The sequence below is a fragment of the Lynx canadensis genome, chromosome X (genome assembly GCF_007474595.2).
Source record: "Lynx canadensis isolate LIC74 chromosome X, mLynCan4.pri.v2, whole genome shotgun sequence".
Classification (NCBI taxonomy): Eukaryota; Metazoa; Chordata; class Mammalia; order Carnivora; family Felidae; genus Lynx; species Lynx canadensis.
In genome coordinates this window covers 19219006-19237530 of record NC_044321.2, presented here as the reverse complement: position 1 = coordinate 19237530, position 18525 = coordinate 19219006, and the positions used below count along the sequence as shown (strand labels likewise).

The 18525-nt window shown below is 44.1% G+C and overlaps 1 protein-coding gene across 1 annotated transcript in view; it reads right to left on the bottom strand.

Annotated features, from left to right (window-relative positions):
* Positions 1-18525, bottom strand: part of PTCHD1 (patched domain containing 1) — a 51383-nt gene that overhangs the window by 2127 nt on the left and 30731 nt on the right. The window contains exon 2 of the mRNA XM_032592253.1: positions 11688-12348. Within this exon, the coding sequence (XP_032448144.1) occupies positions 11688-12348 (661 nt within the window). The remainder of the gene's footprint in view (positions 1-11687; positions 12349-18525) is intronic.

The following is an 18525-nucleotide window of genomic DNA, read 5'->3' as shown; positions in this document are numbered from 1 at the left end:
CTTGCAGAGTTTTTGTTTCCCCTTGGTTGGTGCAACACTCCAGAGAGGGCTCTTGGCCACTCATCACTTGGCTTGTCATCCCCACGAGTCTGGCTGGAGGTTAGCACGGAGGAAGGCAGCGAGTGGGCAGAGGTTTCTGAATATCTTATCACCTCATTTGAGTTTGGCCAGGTGGAGGGCTTTAGGGAGAAAGAGGCACTGTGTTTAATTTGAGCTTTGACGGGAACCTAAACCACAGCCTCCCTTTTCCCCCCAAGCATCAGTTCAGGAAGCAATAAATCTGAGACACACAGGGAAGCACAATAAGTAGGAACAAGTTGGAATGAGTAGGAAAGACGGAAGATGGAACACGATTCACATGAACTCTGCCTGCAATTGATCAAAATTAAAATTCAGCTTGTAGGTGTAGGGCTTACATTTTGTCTTCGGGGACCTGTTTGACCAATTTTACTTGTTCATAGATGACATATCAAGTAGGGGGTAACTGTGCTGGCTTTTCTGCACTATGTGGCAATGGCCTCTGAGGGAGAGAGGCTGATCTGTCACCTCTTTCCCTAACTACTTAGTGCCTCTGCCTCATTGGTTAGTATTCCAGTAACACTGGAGTAGCAGAGGCACGGTAAGTGCTCGTGTTTTGACTCCATTCTACTGCTTGAGGCTTGATCTATCTTGACTTCTCCCACCTCTCCCATCTGGAGGCGGACACTTGCGCTGATGGCTCTCCCTGGGTTTCTAGGCCACTACAACATCAGAAAGCCCAGCAAAAGTGACCTGTTGTGGCTTTCAGTAACCCCTATCTCGGCACTGGGAACAGCAGATCTAATTTTCTGCTTCTTTGCCTTGGCATATTCAATCCCATTATTGAGGATAATAAAATCTTTACTCGGTGGTGCAATAGTCTTGTTTTTAAAAAGGAATTTAAAATCTCTGGCCAAGTGTAATGCTGAGTGAAGAGAGTCACTGTTATCTTGTGTGCACAATAACTGGGTGAACATCTTCTCTCATGCTCAGGCCCGTGTTTATATCCTTACTGTGAAGTCTTGCTTGGTCTCAAACCCGAATACCCATTTCATAGTCGTGACGTAGGCCTGTTTCCTCCGAAGGATTTGGCATTTATCTTAATTTACTAGGCATCGTTCTACAGCCCCTTTTAGAGGTCAGGTCAAGGGGCGCCTGGGTGGCGCAGTCGGTTAAGCGTCCGACTTCAGCCAGGTCACGATCTCGCGCCCCGTGAGTTCGAGCCCCGCGTCAGGCTCTGGGCTGATGGCTCGGAGCCTGGAGCCTGTTTCCGATTCTGTGTCTCCCTCTCTCTCTGCCCCTCCCCCGTTCATGCTCTGTCTCTCTCTGTCCCAAAAATAAAATAAAACGTTGAAAAAAAAAATTAAAAAAAAAAATAGAGGTCAGGTCAAGACTGTCAATTTGATAACTAGCACCGTGGCCCCTATTAAATTGGAGGCACCGAAACTCCCCAGACGTGTGGTAAAACATGCACTCTTTGACTGGCATCCCGCTAATTATGTTTCAGAAAGCTAACGTCTAGTCTCAGGAGGGAAAACTATTTATTAAGTCTTGTTTCCACACTGTTCTCAGAGAGGACTGACCGACCTTCAATTAAAAGTAAGCCATTCTAGGACAATGAGAGTAAAAAGGATTAATACCTCCGAGGCATCTGTGGCCTGGGGAAACAGTGCTGACCATTTCACCCGGGGCCATTTAGACTAAGTTTTCATGGGTAAGACACACTTTGGAGTTTCACTGAAAATGGCAAATGACAATTTTTTTGTAGTATTTACTTGCTAGAAACAAGAAAAATGTTTTAAAACAGGGCTATAGTCCTGAGTCATTAAATATGGGAAGAATATAAGGAAGCATAGAGCAAGATTAGAATTAGTCATATAGTAGAATTTAAGTGAAATCTGTTCTGCAGTCCTTTGTTGTTGTTTTTTTTTAGGTTGATGTGATGTTTTTGGACATTATCTGACCCTAACTCTTGTTGGAAAATACCATAAGATTCCATTTCTTACCATGCTGTTGAGTAATCTAAGAGGCTAGCTGAGGAAAGGAATTGGAATGAACTGAGCTATTAGGTGAAGAGAGTGAGGCTCGAGGGTCCAGAATGAAAATAAACTCAGGGAAAGGCAGAAAGAGGCTGTTAGCTTGTCTCCTGAGTTCTGTTGTTGGATTTTAAATGCCTTGTCCTTCTATGGTTTGATCATTTTTATTGAGTCCTGACTCTCTTTGCATAGGTTCTTGGTTTTGGGGGCAGCTCCGGAGAGAATTTTAATTTTATTCTTAGGGGCTTTTGGAAACTATGTCTTTCCTTCATTCCTCTTGTGACAGGGGTGTGCATGCAGACACTCACAGAGGCAAGAAGAAGAGGCCCTGACAAAGAATCTTTTCTACCTGGTCACTCAGAATTTGTTGCTAGTCCTTGTTGGTCTTGCTTCCAAAGCCCCCCACCGTCATTCCTGATAAGGCAGATTCTCGTTTCTCAAGCCACACCTCTCTGGCGAATGCATGTTTTCCCAAATTCCAAATTGGAGTTGTACACTGTCTTCGAAGAGCTCTCTGGGTTTCAGGGACAAGTGCTGACGCCATAACTGGGCCCCCTTCCTGAAGCGCAGTCAGTCAGGAGAAGGATGGGTGCCCACATGGCTCTAGGCGCTTCCCAGGGAGTGACAGCGTGGAGCGCGCAGCTGGCACTAGACCCGATTCACAGCTGGGTAGTTCTGTTGAAGAGGTCAGTCTGTTACCCTAAAGGAAAGCTGAACTGTGGGGTCTCTTGTTTTCTGGCCTGGACTCCAGGGGAGTCCTATTCCAGGAGCCCTTGATATGGGGAATACATTGCCTGCTTCCCTAACTCCTCAGAATGCCTGCTCTGTCCATAATTATAGCCACATTCCCTTTGGTTTGGGCCTTCAAGGGTGTTCTTAGAAATGCAAACCCCTCTCGGACAGTGGTCTCCTGAAGCAGCTTGCCTTAGGTCTGAGGGGTAGGACAGAAGCTGGAGATGGGGAGGCAGTGAAGAGGAAATTGTAGGTGGGTGGCTTTCACAGAGATCGAATCCTTCAGTTCTTCCTTCACAGCCAGCCCTGGCCATATCTTTTGTCGCTACTTCAGAAACAGGCCAGTGGAATTCAAGGAAAGGCAGGGAAGAAAGATTCTGGTGGGTTCTGTTCCTCTTCACTCTCCTCTCTCAGCATGTGCCTCCCTTCTTTAGCCTCACCATCATCCACCACTCTCCTCACTTTGGGGCTGGGGGTCTAGCAAGCAGGACTCTGAGGCCAGATCGTACAGAGGCAGGCAAACAGTGCGTGTGGACTGAAGATGCTTTTCAGAGGTTTGGCTGTCATTTCCCCTATTTTTGAAAGGTGCTTCAAAAGCAAAAATACTGCTGTCTTCTTTGCACTCTAGTTTTTATATTTTCTGTATGAAGTCGGAAGTCTACAAGCCTCCGTGTTCACTCTGACCAAGGGGCCTATGTCATTGGCCCAAAGCATCATTTTGGCAAGGGGCCATTATCCATCTCCGGTGTTCCACGCCTGTTCATGAGCACTCCCGGGTGGCAGGACTCACACAGGGAGCCACCTAAACATGAAGTTCCAAACAGACTCGGCCTTTGGTGACCAGAGGCCCTGTGGTGGTAATAGGAGCCCGGGCATGACATCACCACGGCAGGTCGACAGCCCAAGACCTGGAAGTAAAGACTGTATGATGGTGAGTGCGCCAGGAACCGACCAGTATCCCAGGGCATTCCCTCTCTTACAGGCACGGTATTTAAGGCAGAAGAGTTGCCAAAGGGCACGGGTAAACACCACATACTGATTCTGTCAAATTGTTAAGATAAAGAAGCTTTTAAAGTATTCACTTTTTCAAAAGCACACGCAAGGTATTTGTTTCTATTTTGGTATATTGCATATCCGGGTAGTTCCATGCCTATCAGTATGTGTCAAGATATACATCCAGGCCCAAGTTCTCATTATTCACGAGTGAAGGCCTTGACGCAACGGGGACTTTTAGCCAAGTCCTGAGATGAGGACAGCCGAGCTCTTCACCAGTGTTCAGATACAGTTTGTACCAGGAGTGCAATTTATATTTTATTAGCAGTAGGCTTTGGAACTGTCATCTAGTAAAATCAAATACTAGAGGATCTAGGCTAATAATTTTTCTTCTTTTCCAAGTGATTTTATATCTTTATGTGCACTTGACTTTTAGGCTTTGGGGCCAATGACGAGAAAAAGCAGTACAAATGATATATATAGCACTAATGGTGGAAAACCCTCACCTGGCTAATCCTGCAGTCTCTTGCGGGGAGTCTCAGGAACTCACAGATTAAATCTCACCTTCACCCGGACTCTTTTCTGGGGCCTGACCAAAGCCTTCAGGGTTGTTTATAATCCACTAACGTAGGAATTCACCAATGAATAGTTGAGAGTTAACCTAACTATCCAGTAGATGTGCTTCTGGAGAGCTGTTCATACAATGAATCCTATTTTTAATGTATTTCATGGTTTTGCTATCGGAGGCAGTCTGGGTGGTTTGTTTATTAATTTTTTGTCAATGAATAATCACAAGCAAATTGATCTATTTTGTACATCTGAATTCTGTAAGGCAGATTTTCTTTAGGCCCAGATTCTCATGCCTTCCCCGGCACACGCACAGCACAGAGGCTGATGCCTTTGGGCATGGCTCACGTCTTCATCCCTCCATACTAGCAGGATTTCCTCATGGGGGTTCCCAGAAACAAGGAATAGCTGAGAAGATGAGGAGGTGAAATGGGATGGCTTGCTAATGGATGATCTTTTAGTTTCGGTGTGAAAACATTTAATATCAGGAGACAATGAAGCCATTTATAGCATGCCTGGGCATTGCCAAATTTCATATGTGGAAATAAAAGTACTGCATTCTTCTAGAAAATCCAGAGTATAATGAATGCATGAGTAAAATCTGCTTAAAACATATTTTATTCTTAGACGAGGTTCACTAAGTAGCTCATGTTTATAAAATGCTTTTCTTTCAGTGACATCCACATAAATTCATGATTTTTGTTTCTTTGAGAAGAAATTTAAAGTGTATGTATGTCTGGGTTAAGTAACATCTATTTTCAGGGAGAAGTTCATTAATTGGGTTACATTTACACTTTGCCAGTTATAAACATTTACTTTCTGTGCTGAATTGTTTGGTTTATCACAGCCTGTTTTGTGTCACAGTTAAGAGTGAGAGTAAAGGAAGATGTACTCTGCTTAAGTTAAGACAGAGGCACACATCAGGGCAAATGCACATATCTCATGCTTTCTACCGGAGTCTCGTCACAGTGTGGCAGGTCTAATCACAGCATTGGATTTTAATCTGCAAAATGCTTTTTGCTTCATTAGAGAGCTGCAAATAAGAGTCCAAGAAAGGAATATGCTAATAGCTCTTTCTTGTTGAAAGAAAGGTATTTAGATACTGTGTGTGTGTGTGTATGTGTATGTGCATGCACTATATAAAATCAGTGTGTATAAATGGGGCCCACTATATATGCTATGGTAATTGTGTAATATCTTTTCATATAGAAGACATATGTAATATATAAATATATGCATATATGTCATATCCTGTTCAAACGTGTTTTATGTATTTATAAAATGTGTGAATATATACTGTGTAATATATAGGGAAATATATAGTACATTTATATTCAAATATTCGAACAATATGTACTATATGTTATAAACACATGAAATACATATATATACACATGAACTGATTGCATAATATATCATAGTACACAGAATATACCCAATGTGATATATATGTTATGCACCCAGATTATGCGCATGCACACGCACACACACACACACACACACACACACACACGATGTGTATGTGTGTATCAGTAGGCTGATTTGAAATTTATTGTACTGATGAGGAAGAGAAAAAATGCTAGTGCTCCTTTACCATCAGTGCAGAAAAGAGGCTAGAATCCCTCTCTTATGTTCTGTCTACATTTTGGGTCTTGGTTGCTGAAGTAGCCTAGGGGAAATGCAGGGTTTTCCTCGACAGTGACTGTGAATCTGCTTGGATTGTGAGCTCTGTAGACCCATGTGGTCAGTACTACCTGGCCTCGGTAGTAACTTTCTGAGATGCTGGTTCCAATGCAACAGTAAACTAAGTGTTTTTCTTCATAGTCCATTTTTACCAGTTCAGTGTCCTGATGTTGCCTCCTGCTGCCTGACCTTTGTAGAATCTGCCATTCCCCCATTCCTTAGACTAGGGGTCAGACTTGTCAGAGTGTACCAGCAGGCTTGGGTCAAAGAGGAAGTGTCATCATACCCTTCTGCCTTACTGAGCTCTGACAGGATACTATGCCTCCCTGCACCTGCCCCCTCAGTCCTGTTCTCGTCCTCCTTTATGGTTAAGAAGAGAACAGTAAAGCATGTCTTGTTCCGTATCCTCAAACCTATTTCTCCTCACCCACCCCTTACTGTACTACGATTGGTGAAGCATAATAAAAGGGTGAAAACTACCCACAAAACTAGATTACACAATCTCCTTGTAAATTAGTCCCCAAATGACCCATCATACATTATAAAAAGATACTCAGGGAAAAAATCTTCAAAAATATTGTATGGAATTACTCTCTTAATCAGATATAAACAAAACTGGGAAAAATTAAACCATTATAAACCAGGTTTTTTCCCCTAGAAATTTTTCCCCTAGAAACCAGTTAGTGATTTATATCCAAGCAGAGTATTTCCACAGCATTCTACTCCATCATGTAGACTGTCATATTGTTGCAAATAATGGACTTCTACAATAATGTGTTAGGTTGAACCATGAGAAGTTGTTGCTTTGGAGTTCCAAAATGGTTGTTTATTGGTACCAATTTTGAGGTAAAAAATAGTTGTCGCAATTTCATTTAGTTTGAGCTTTATTATTATTTGGCTGATTTCCCCCCACGTTGTTTCATGACTTTAGAAATATACCAGAATGGGGCACCTGGCTGGCTTAGTCAGTAAAGCATGTGACATAAGTTTTGAGCCCCACCTTGGGTACAGAGATTACTTAAAAAAAAAAAAAGGGAACTATATCAGAATACGCAGTAGGAAAGCAAAACCTTTCAGGTTTGCTTGAGTTCAGAGAAAAAATAATTAGGAGTTCTCATTTCTCTGAACTAAATTTCCTGCCCAAGAACTTTCACCTCTTTATAGGCCTGAGCTCCATGTACTTCAATACTGCATCATATTCCAGGTAGCATCAAATGAGAATGTATTCTTAGAGAATTGAACCTGATCTTCTGGTTTCTACTAAATACAGATAATCTTAGAATATACCTGAAAGGAACCAAACATCTCTGCTATTATTCTCCTCCTAGCACTTAATTACATCCTTTCTTCCTTTCCCATCCTCGAATTCGAGTGGCTTGGCTTGATAAGTCAGAAGGAAGAGGGCACCCTGGATGTGGCATTTGACTGTCTCAAAATCCCAAAGATTCTCCAGCATTCTGTTCCCTTCCTGATTTGCATCTGGCCAAGAAAGCCGTGGAACTAGTAAGCCTGTAAGGAGAGCTTGCATGCACAAAATCTATGCCCGTTTCTTAAACCATAGTCAACTGTAGGACAATGGTGTAAATTCTCATCCTTTAAAGGAAGTTCTATAACGGATTAAAATGATGAGTGTCACATGTTTACAAACGGCAGTTCAAGTACCTCAGTACCTGGAATTAATATAGTTTGGAAAGAAAGGATATTACTTTATGCAGAAGGGGTAGGGATGAAATAAACTCTCTTCCAAGTTTATAGTAACCAAAAAATGTCAATGGGCATTTATAATGCTGTAGACCGTTAAGGATTTCAGCTCTAAATATACTGATGTGACTCATATGGACAAGGGTTTTGGCAGAAGTGGGATTGTCTAATATGCATGACACTGATTAAAAACATTCTAAATCATGATGTATCTATGCTTACATCATTGCCAAAATGATTCATCTGTGTAGGATATATTCTTATTGCCAGAGATGTCACGTATCGGCTTGGCTAGAATCACACAGTCACATCCCATTATGGCGAACTCTCAGAGTTTATCCAAATTCTTTCCTATTCTGGAATTTTGTCAGGTTAATACTGCTTGACACACGTGGTCTCAAAATTTTCCATTCTAAATCTTCTGCCATTTTGGCATTTGGCTGGATCTGGCCTTATGTGACCGGCATCACACTGAGAATGTTTAGTTTGTTGAATTTTAAATATAATGTTTATCGCATTATAGACCTGTTGTTGCCAAGGAAATGTCTGTATATTAGAGACTTTGTATAAGATACTTTTCCTTTTAAATGAGGCCATATAGTTTTAAATTTTTGACACTGTATGTATACAACAGAAAATCAAGAAGTTTTGCTTGAATCTTAGTTTAAGCATAGCCATTTTATGGTATAGACAGGCAGATTTTTAAAACTGGACAGTTTATTGACTCCTAGTGCAAACCCCTTAGTACTATATTTCTCCTTGGTCGTTTGAAATATTTATTGGCATTTTAGGACTGGTCGTCAAAAATCCAGAATTAAACACTGGCCCTAAACGCGACATTTACGAACATGCCCTTGCCTGTATTTCATTTTACAATCAAATTCTGAGAATAAACAGTTTATCTGTGCAATACAGAAGGGTAACCGTCCTAAATCCAGGCACTGTTGGCTTTATGGGCATATGAAGCACCCATTACATGGTGCAAAGTATTTATTGCAAATGGGCCTTAGCTACTAAAATGCATAGCTTCCTTTAATGTTGTGACTCAGTAATGTGAGATGTCTTTGGGCTGAAAATGTACAGAAAGGTTGCATACTGATCGTCAGCAGGGAAAACCGCCGTCAAATCAATGCATGTATCATTCCTCACAAATTGCAAACAAGGGAGTATTGGGTACCTGCAGCGTTTGGTCTCTTTCATCGCAAATGCCAGACTCCTGGGACTTGAACTCTGCCGTACAGTTCGCTGATACTCAGTCTCTGTGGAGTTGTGGCACTACGATTGCTGGATTTGTTTTCTAAAGCCACTTATCGGCTCACAGCACCTTTCCATCTCTGACATCCTTCCCTGCGCCAGGACTAGCTGGTGTATTCCTTTTTGTGCCGACTTTTACTTATGATATTTAAAACTTCTTTAGGGGGGCGCCTGGGTGGCGCAGTCGGTTAAGCGTCCGACTTCAGCCAGGTCACGATCTCGCGGTCCGTGAGTTCGAGCCCCGCGTCGGGCTCTGGGCTGATGGCTCAGAGCCTGGAGCCTGTTTCCCATTCTGTGTCTCCCTCTCTCTCTGCCCCTCCCCCGTTCATGCTCTGTCTCTCTCTGTCCCAAAAATAAATAAACGTTGAAAAAAAAAATTAAAAAAAAAACTTCTTTAGGAAGTACCGAAATTAGTTTTAAGAAATCTTAAATATCGTAATTTATTTTACTTAATAAAATTTATTAGAAGTGTGGAATATTCAGTTTCATTTCACGTGGTGAAATTGATTTTAAGGAGTTTTGACTATTATTAAATAAATGTCTGTTTATGTTGAGAGAGACAGCAAAAGCAAGTGAGCCAGTGTGAGCGGGGGAGGGGCAGAGAGAGGGGGAGAGAGAGGATCCCAAGCAGGCTCCGTGCTGTCAGCGCAGAGCCTGACATGGGGCTCGAACTCACAAACGGTGACATCATGACCTGAGCCCAAATCAAGAGTCAGACGCTTAACCGACTGAGCCATCCAGGCACTCCTATTGCTATGTTATTTTACTTAAAAATTAATTTTAAGAAGCTCTAAGTATTGAAATTTTAATTTACTTAACACAGTCAGTTTTTAGGAAGTTTTAAATACTGACTGTATCATCCTCTGGGCTCATTGGTCACAGCTTGGAGTGCTATAAAACCAAGCCCAATAGTCCTTTTTCTAGCTCGGACATCCTTTTGTCTTTACCTTAAAAACCCACCGTCTTCCTTCAGTTCCCCACTCTTTTCTTATTTCTGTTCTTCTTCCTCCCGCAAAAACAATCAAAACACAAAACACTGCATTTTTAAAAATGAAAAGCTAAAAAAATAAAATCCAAGCATGGGCCTAATTATGAGCAAAACATCTTCATTTCAAGAAACCTTGACTCAGGCCTCCTTGGAAGCTGAGAACCGCTCACACTGTCTTCATGGAACCGCCATGGATCCCAGAATCTGTGCTCACTGACTTGGGGTTAAGGAGGCAAGTTATGCTGCCTCTTTAACAGACTGAATTCAGGAGGAAGTGCAGCAGCCTCCTTCTCTGTGGCTTTCAACCTGGTAGTTTTGCAGCTCGCTCGGTCTCTGCGGCTCCCTCTTTCCCAGGAGCTGCCATTTCTGTTTTGACTGCCCAGGCCTGACTTCCCACAGGCCTCAGAGCCCCCAGGGCTTCACGTTATTCCGCGACCTTGCAGCCCCGCCACCCCGCTTGTCATTTAACCTTAATGCAGCTGAAACGTCCCAAGTAAGTTCTTCCCTTTCCTTCTGCCACCCCCACGCAGGGCGTTAGGCATTCTAATGGACTCAAGCAGAGTTCTTTCTCATTCAGTGAAAAATGCCACTTCATGTGTCATGTCAGTATCTGATTCAAATGACACTTTCTTTTGCTAAAGGAATGGATGAGAAGTTGCCACAGAAAAGGGGGAAGTTAACCATTGGAACCCTTGGCCCGCAAGAACCCTGCCATCAGCCATCTTCAGTACCAGATGAACAGAGCAACTGATGTGATATTATAAACACTGTGGCTTTGTTTCGACCATTACCTCTATCAGGAAGTTCTTACAGGCCCCAAGAGAGAATATGCTGGGATTCTCACGCCGCCATTTTCAGACATTCTCCTGAGTTTATAGCAAGAGTAGAAAAAAAGACCCTTCTTACTTAGGTCTCCTTTGTTGCTTTCGAAGTTCTTGTACGTTTATCATATCCCCTTCCATGATGTTCACATCCACTCCATTCATAAGGTGGGGAAACTGAGGGTAGCAGACACTGTCAGTGCCCAACCCACGTGCCCTTCTATTCCCTATTCCTGAGCTCACTCAAGGCTTCTTCCTACAAATACCATTCACCTGAGGGATTTTTCCAGCTGCAGGAATGTGCTCTGTCTTTCTCGGGGAGAGCCCTCAGTGAATCAGACACAGGGTTTCTGGGTATGTAGCCCAGCTGGCAGCTTCCTCAGCCCTCAAGGAGGACCTCTCTGAGGTGTGTTCTGTTAAGTCTCCCAAAGGTCTCCAGTGGGATTGAGCCACAGGTGCCTAAAGAAGTAACCTGCCCGTTAGCCTGAATGGCCTTCCTTCCCTGGCTCATGTCCTCTCTCCTTCCTGGGGCTTCCTGGGCTCACTTCCCAAGTAAGCTACTTATATCTAAATCCTTGTCTCAGGCTCTGCTTCGGGGGAAGCCCCACCTCAGACACTGGGGCACCGGAGAAGATTAGTATCTGCTAAATGCCACACAGCTACTTAATGGGGAACTAGGGCTAGGACCCGGGACTTTGGACTTCTGGCACATTTACCAAATAAGGTTTCCCCTTGCTGATGGCCAGTGCATTACAGAATTGGTCCCAGGACATTTGGGCAAAAGCAAGACCCTATAAATGAAACAAAGTTGTCATATGGCTACTCCTTGCCTTTCAGGAGCGTACTCACCACCACACAGCAGGAGGAAAGAAAAAAATGAAGGGCAGTAATTACCTAGCATGACGAAAGGGACTCCCAGGAAGGTGGAATTGTATTTCCCACCAGTAAGATTGATGATCCCGGCCGCGGTGAGAGTGGCCAGGGTTATAGTCACCAGCCCGAGCAGGCCTAGCCAGGGTTTGCTGCGGACGCAGTCCTGCATAGAGCAGCACAGGATGGCCATAGTGACCACCAGGATCAGGCTGGTGACCAGGTAACGTTCTGATACGCGGCTGGTCTTCTGGAAATCTTCCCTCAGTGAGGAGGATGTGTAAGGGTACATTTTGACTTTGCTGTTGGATTTCTGGAATAGTCGGACAGTGTCGCAGAAGCTGGACTCCCACCTCTCAGCCACCATGTCGTTGAGACTGTTGATTGACTGCAGGTAGTAGGTGAGCTGGACGGCCTCTGCGGACTTGACCCGGTCCTTGCTGTGCACAGTGACGCCTCCAAGCTGGTGTCCGTTGTACACCGCCCTCCCGTCCTTTAAGTGAGTGATTGGGTATGTGATAGCAAAATTGGTCCGGTTGGTGGCCCGAGCATTCTTTAGCTCCTCCAGAACATGCACTATGTCATCCACGATGCAAGTCTTATCATTATTCAGGATACATATGTGGGCGAACGTGTAATTAAAACCAGGCCTTGGAACCTGGATCCTGGTCACAGCAGCATGCAACTATGGGGGAAAAAATGAAAGTCAGTGTTTATTACCCAGAACGAGACATTCATGCATGGCATTGGCTCTGTGGAGTCAAGTATGTCTGTGTGGGGTGGGGGAGTTTCTCATGTCATCTCTAAGCTAAAGCGTTCACATTAAATGATATAACCTTGCGTTAGAGATACATAGTAAGGATTCAAAACCACCGGCGGCAGCAGCACAACCTGGGAACTTACCAGACGTGAAAACTGCCAGGCTCCACCTCACACCTGGGAGATCAGAATCTCGGGGGTGGGGCCTGGGAATCTGGGTTTTCATAAGTTCTCCAGAGGATTCTGATAAAGGTACAGTTTGAGACGTGCTGGGCTACTGCACCAGCGTTCTTTCCACACGTTCTGTTATTTGTGACTCAGTTGGTCTATAATGCCCGAAAGTCTCACGTACGTCCACCGTCTTGAAGATGGAAGGTATGGTGTGAACTGAGGCGCAGCTTCAGGTGCAGAGGTCTGCCGTGGGCCCCTCCCTTGCTGCCAATTGGTAGGGCAGCCAAATGATTTCCCCGTCCAACTTAGTCCCTGAGTGCCTTCAAAGATAAGAGGTTCACCTCGAGGGACTTTGTATACTCTGGCATTCCCTGCGTGCTTACATGGGAAGGGAGACGTAACTGCAAGACACTGGCTGGGACACGTGGCAGTCGTGCTAAAGGAGCACAGTGGGATTTAGTCAGCACACCTCACCCCAAGTCACAGTGGCCACGTCACGCGTCACGCCCTCTACACCTGTGATCGAAGTGGACGCTGGGAATACGAGCACTCATTGAACAGCTCCTCCTCTAGCCGGCACAGTACCAGGGGCTTCATACAGATGAACTCATTTAACCCTTACAGGAAACTATGAAGTCGCTACAAGTCCTAGCCTCATTTTACAGATGAGGAGACCGAGACACAGTTCCTTGCCCGAGGTCACGCGCCTAGTATGAGAGAAAGCTGGGCTCTCCCGGGGGGTCTGGCTCCAGAACCCGTGCTCCCAGCGCCTCACCACACACTTCTAGGTTAACAATGCTGGCAGTTGAATCAAGGTACGTGCTCACAACTAATGGCCACATTTGTGCTTTCACTGCCCCAGCCCTAAAAAATCACAAGTACTCAAGTTCACATAGGTAGGAGTGTGTGTACTCTACGGTCCAAGGCCTGTGCTCTGTGAAATGTGCCCGGTCTGCAACATGAGGCCGGTGGTGGACACGTAATGGGTGCCAGGTAGGCGAGGTAGACCTGTGCCTAAAACTGAGTGCGCTCTCTCTAGAGCAGAGATAGCCTCTGTGTATCTAATGGATAAAGAAAAACATTTTGTATGTAAAGGGAATAGTTTAACATCCAGTCACCACACTGTGACTATGCCATTATAACTCATAACCTGAGCATCTCCATGACCCTGATATATTTTCTCTTGAATCTGCTCTAGATGGATTATTTGTGAAGACATTCTGCTGTGCATGTGCCAGGGTGTGTGGGATATTTATTATGCTCTTTGAAAATGTCAGAGGGGCACCAGCTGTCAGTCTTTTAGTTAGCACAGAGCATGAGTTGTTAACCCTAATTCTCAGTGTACCCTCCCCAACATCTCCTCGTGGGCACCACCCCTCAGGTTGGGAAACACTTCATAGTACGACATTTGGCTGAAACATTTTGAGTTCTTTCCTTGACACACACACACACACACACACACACACACACACACACACACAATCTCCCAGAGATACCTAAGAGATTATTTTCATAAAACTCCAGCTTTTTGTTTTGATGCTTGGAGATTAATGAGGAGCAAAATGTTGTCAATGATTTTCAACTGTGAGTGTGTCTTTTTTATCCATTCTTGTTTCTCTAAGCATGGCCCGGTGAATTTGGATTAAAAGAACTTCCAGCTACAAAAAATCCCAACAATAAAGTTATTTTGGGGAGGGAAGAACCAAGAGGAATTTAAAGACAAGAGAGAGTTTTGATAACTGTTAAAAGACTTTGCGGAAAGATCCAGAATAGGCTAGAAAAGGAGTGGTATTGAAAGCATGCATATGTGTAATATTTAGTGCATTGTTTGTTCCTATGAGCAGTCTAATAAATCTCCCTTAGAGTGATTACTAAATATGTCAAGAGAAAAAGATTGCCAAATAAGATGGTGTTAAGCCACAGGGTTGAACCCAGTTACAGCAAGGGGATATTTTCCATCCATTCTCTAAGGCGACCATGCCCTGATGGGTGGGGCATTGTAAACTATTTAGAGATCTGCCAGATCTGCAGATCTACTGCCATGACCCCTGGGATGACAGACCGAAGAAAGCAGCCACTGTGTTAAGTCCTGTCCCAGCAGATCGCAGGACGGAGACTTGGGCAGGGAGACCTTCGTGAAGGTGAACAAGGAAGGTTTCTAAGTTCTCAGTACGCGAGCTGCTGTGAGACGCAGCTGCTTTGAATTTCCAATGGAAAGGTGGGTGGAACATGTGTCACTCTTCCTTCTGAGTGGCAGGGAGATGCTGAGTGACAAACCATCCGGAGAGGGGGTGTTGGCTGAGGCCACCCACCTGGCAGGAGGAGTCTGTGGGATTCTACTGTGGGATCAGAGGGGAGAGGATGATGGAGGCATGGGGAAGAACTGAGACTCCCTTCTGTGACTTCTGAAACTTCTCAGTTCTGCTTTTTGGTTGTTGTGAAAGCATATCAAGTACACGCACTGTCTACTCTTGCCTGTCCACATGCTACCCGGATATCAACCTGTATAGGATGTTACTTTCCTAAAGAAGCCCCACTCAGGACAGTAGAGACATTAGTAGGTGTTCTTTGACATATTCACAGGGGAAAAGGGAAGCCAGGGATTGAAGCTATGCTCTTTTTTTTTTTTTCTTTATACTTACTTTTAGTTTCTGCACTGGAAAAGGAAGGTGAAACTGATGACTGGTTAGTTTATAGTGATTTTATCTTTGCCCTTAAATTAATCTCTTCTCTTGGGTCTGGAAGGGGTAAAGAAAGCCAGGAAAACATCAGAGCACAATAGTGAAATGGTGACCGAGACACTTCAGTCCGCAAAATGGACAACCTCAAGCTACACAGGCTTATTATTGAGCTAGGCAAGAGATCTTCAGAAAAAAGCAGGGGGAAATGACACAAAGTCATAGTCTTGACCCTTAATATAGTCGGAGTCTGTCGTGTGAACCAACACATAATCCATGTTTCCATACCTATGTATAGATTCTAGATTATTCACTCAACACACATTCAATAAGTACTCATCAAGTCTACCGTGTTGTCAACAAGAGGATAATTTCCCTGAATTTAGTGCACTCACACTCACACATGGAAAATCACAGAAGAGATAACAACATTCAAAACAAAGGCAATATTCTAACAGTAGCCAGTGCCAAGCACTTTGTACTGGTAAGGCCCAATCCAATGTCAATCTTGATCACAATATTTTCTGTTCTGTGTTTGCTGCCAAAGAGGCCAGAACTGAATGTTAAATCGAGATTGATTCCCAGGCTCTGAACATGCCACTTAAGCTGTTAGCTTCTCTGCTCTCATCACCCTCCAGGTGAAGAATGGTAACAGTAATAGTAACTGGTCTGCTAAGTTCTTTCTTTACAGTTTAAAAAATTTATTCAGTACAAGACCCTATGGAAATGATTAAATGATTACCTTCATTTTCTAGCTGGAGCAGTTGAGGCCTAAAGAATGTCAGTAGCTCACCTAAGCGGACCCAGTGAGTAAAGGGTGGAGGTAGGATCTTGGGTGCAGTGGGACGTGTGGCCCTAGCCCAGCACAGACCGGTTTGCACAAGGATGAAGAAGATTTGAGGAAGGGCCATGGCTGTAACAGAGCTGTGGGCTGGCCGTAGTTGGAGATCTGGGGTCCACTAAGAGAGACCAGAAATAATCCCAAGGGCCAAACCTCATCTGTAGATGGCAGCATTAGGTGGCGATACTAACAGGCAGCAAAGGGGATGGGTCTTGAGCCTACTGCCTTTTCTTATCCTCCATCCAGACTCTGTAGTTGCCAAATAAAACTTTTCAAAGACAGGCTTACCAAGAAGAAAGGCTGTGGGACACAATGGAACCCAGCCAAAAGAAGTTTTGGCTTCAAGTCTGGCTTCTGCTGCTTACGTAGGAGTGTCAGAGACCCTCAGAATGTCACTTTTTCAGGTCTCAGATTTATCAGTAAAAAACAGGAGGTTGGTTTAGCTAATCTTTACGGACAGACCCTTTTGGTTCTAACACGACATAATTCTAAGATGAGTGACATCCACATACTATGCGATCAGATTCTGGGTGAGAGAAAGTTAACTTCATAAATATCAATTTGAGATTTATTATAGCTGCTTGAAGCATGCTTTTCCAACACATTGAAGTCCTTTTTAGGTCAATGACAGATCTGATAGTAGATGAAACCCAGAAAGAAAACCACAGGGTAGGGAAAATAGGTTTACTGAAAAAAAAAAAAAAAAGACTCCCTTCTCTGAGTGATTTCCCGTTCTGGGGAGGCACTGGCTCTTATAATCCCCTTCTGCCAGAGCCTGGGACAAAGCCAGTGTGGGCTGCCGGTCACGACAGGCCAGAGTCTAATTTCCTCTCTGCCTCTCCTTGGCACACTCAGATCTTGCTCAGAAGACAGCAGGGGCACCTTGTAGAGAGTACAGAAGGGATCTGGGAGGAAGGAAGTGTCCGCTCCCGAATGGTGATTAACACAGGAAAAATACCTGTGGGTTCACAGGATCTTTTAGGATACCTTTCAGGTCTTTTTGTATTTGTTTTTTGTTGAAAAGGGCCTGAAAGCCACTCAGCCAGGCCAGGCAATTAACAGGCTCTGGGAGGGGCCTCAAGGTGTCTTTGGCAACCTTGCCTGTGAGGGGAGACGTGGAGGAGGTGAGGGTCCCCCAGCTCCACAGGGGGAGTCTGTCTGATGACCCACCTTTATTAGCTGCCTTCCATTCCTTGTCTTGCCTTCCCACACCCTCCTTCTGCCACTCACAAAGGAGTTGCATTCATTAAAACCTTTTTAAAGATTTATTTTTAAGTGATCTCTATACCCAACATGGGGCTTGAACTTACAACCCCAAGATCAAGAGTTGCATGCCCTACAAACTGAGCCAGCCAGCCAGGCACCCCCATTAAAACACCTTAAAAGGTGAGGTTGTCCGTTTGCTTTTCTAACTTGTATCATTTGCTCCCAAATAATTATCTACAAAGTGACACTAAATCAAAACTGCTTTAAAAATGCTTTCAAGGAATATCTGGTTTTCAACCCCAAATGATATGTTTTCTTCATTGAATCCCTCCAAATTCCAGGTCGTAATCTGGGTCTAGTAAATGGGTAGGAACTGATTGGCAAGGGATCCCCACCCAGGACACAGGAAAACACCTTGAAGTGGACAGACCTGGTCTCGGCAGTTCATCAATTACGCTAGCTCCCTCGGTGTTATGTTCTGTCTTTGCATGATCTCACTCTCACCCACTCTCTTTCCTCTTCTTTTAATAGAAATGCATTACATCAGAACACCACAAGTCGCAAGTTGGGGATTGTTACCGTGATTCATTTGTAGTGCAGCCAAAAGCAAGTTAGTCATCCCTTAATAAGTGAACAGAAATATCATTCTGCCTTTGAAACATTACATGTTTGGAGGACGCCAAATTTAAGCTGTGGATGTAGCCAAACAAGTGACTATCTGTCTACACGCTTCTTCTATACATGTGCGCCTGGTGTCAGGCTGACCTGCTCCAGTGACAAAAGACAAATGGTGACTTCTGTCAATACTGTAGTGTCACCGGAGGTCCTGGAGAGTGGGATGTGTCGGTTCTTCTCCTTGCCTTACCGGGGGTAAATGCTCTTATTGCAGATGTTGACACTAAAAAGCAGCCAAGAAAGCCCCACATTGTAATTCCCAAAACAGGCTGTTTGTCTTTGCAGCCTTGGCTGAAAAAGCAATGCAGCTTTCGATTTGAAGCAAATAAATCTGAGATTTTAGAAACAAAAAATAGTAATGATGAAGGAAAAGGCAACTACAATATCTCCTTGCATCTTTTGCCCGATTCCATATTGGTCTGGAGGAGAAAGACAATGAGATCCAGTAATCTCTGTTTCCATAGCCTGGGGGAATTTTCATTTGGTCTTAATTTAAAAAAATCCCTTGATACCACGAAGACCCCTGGAAACC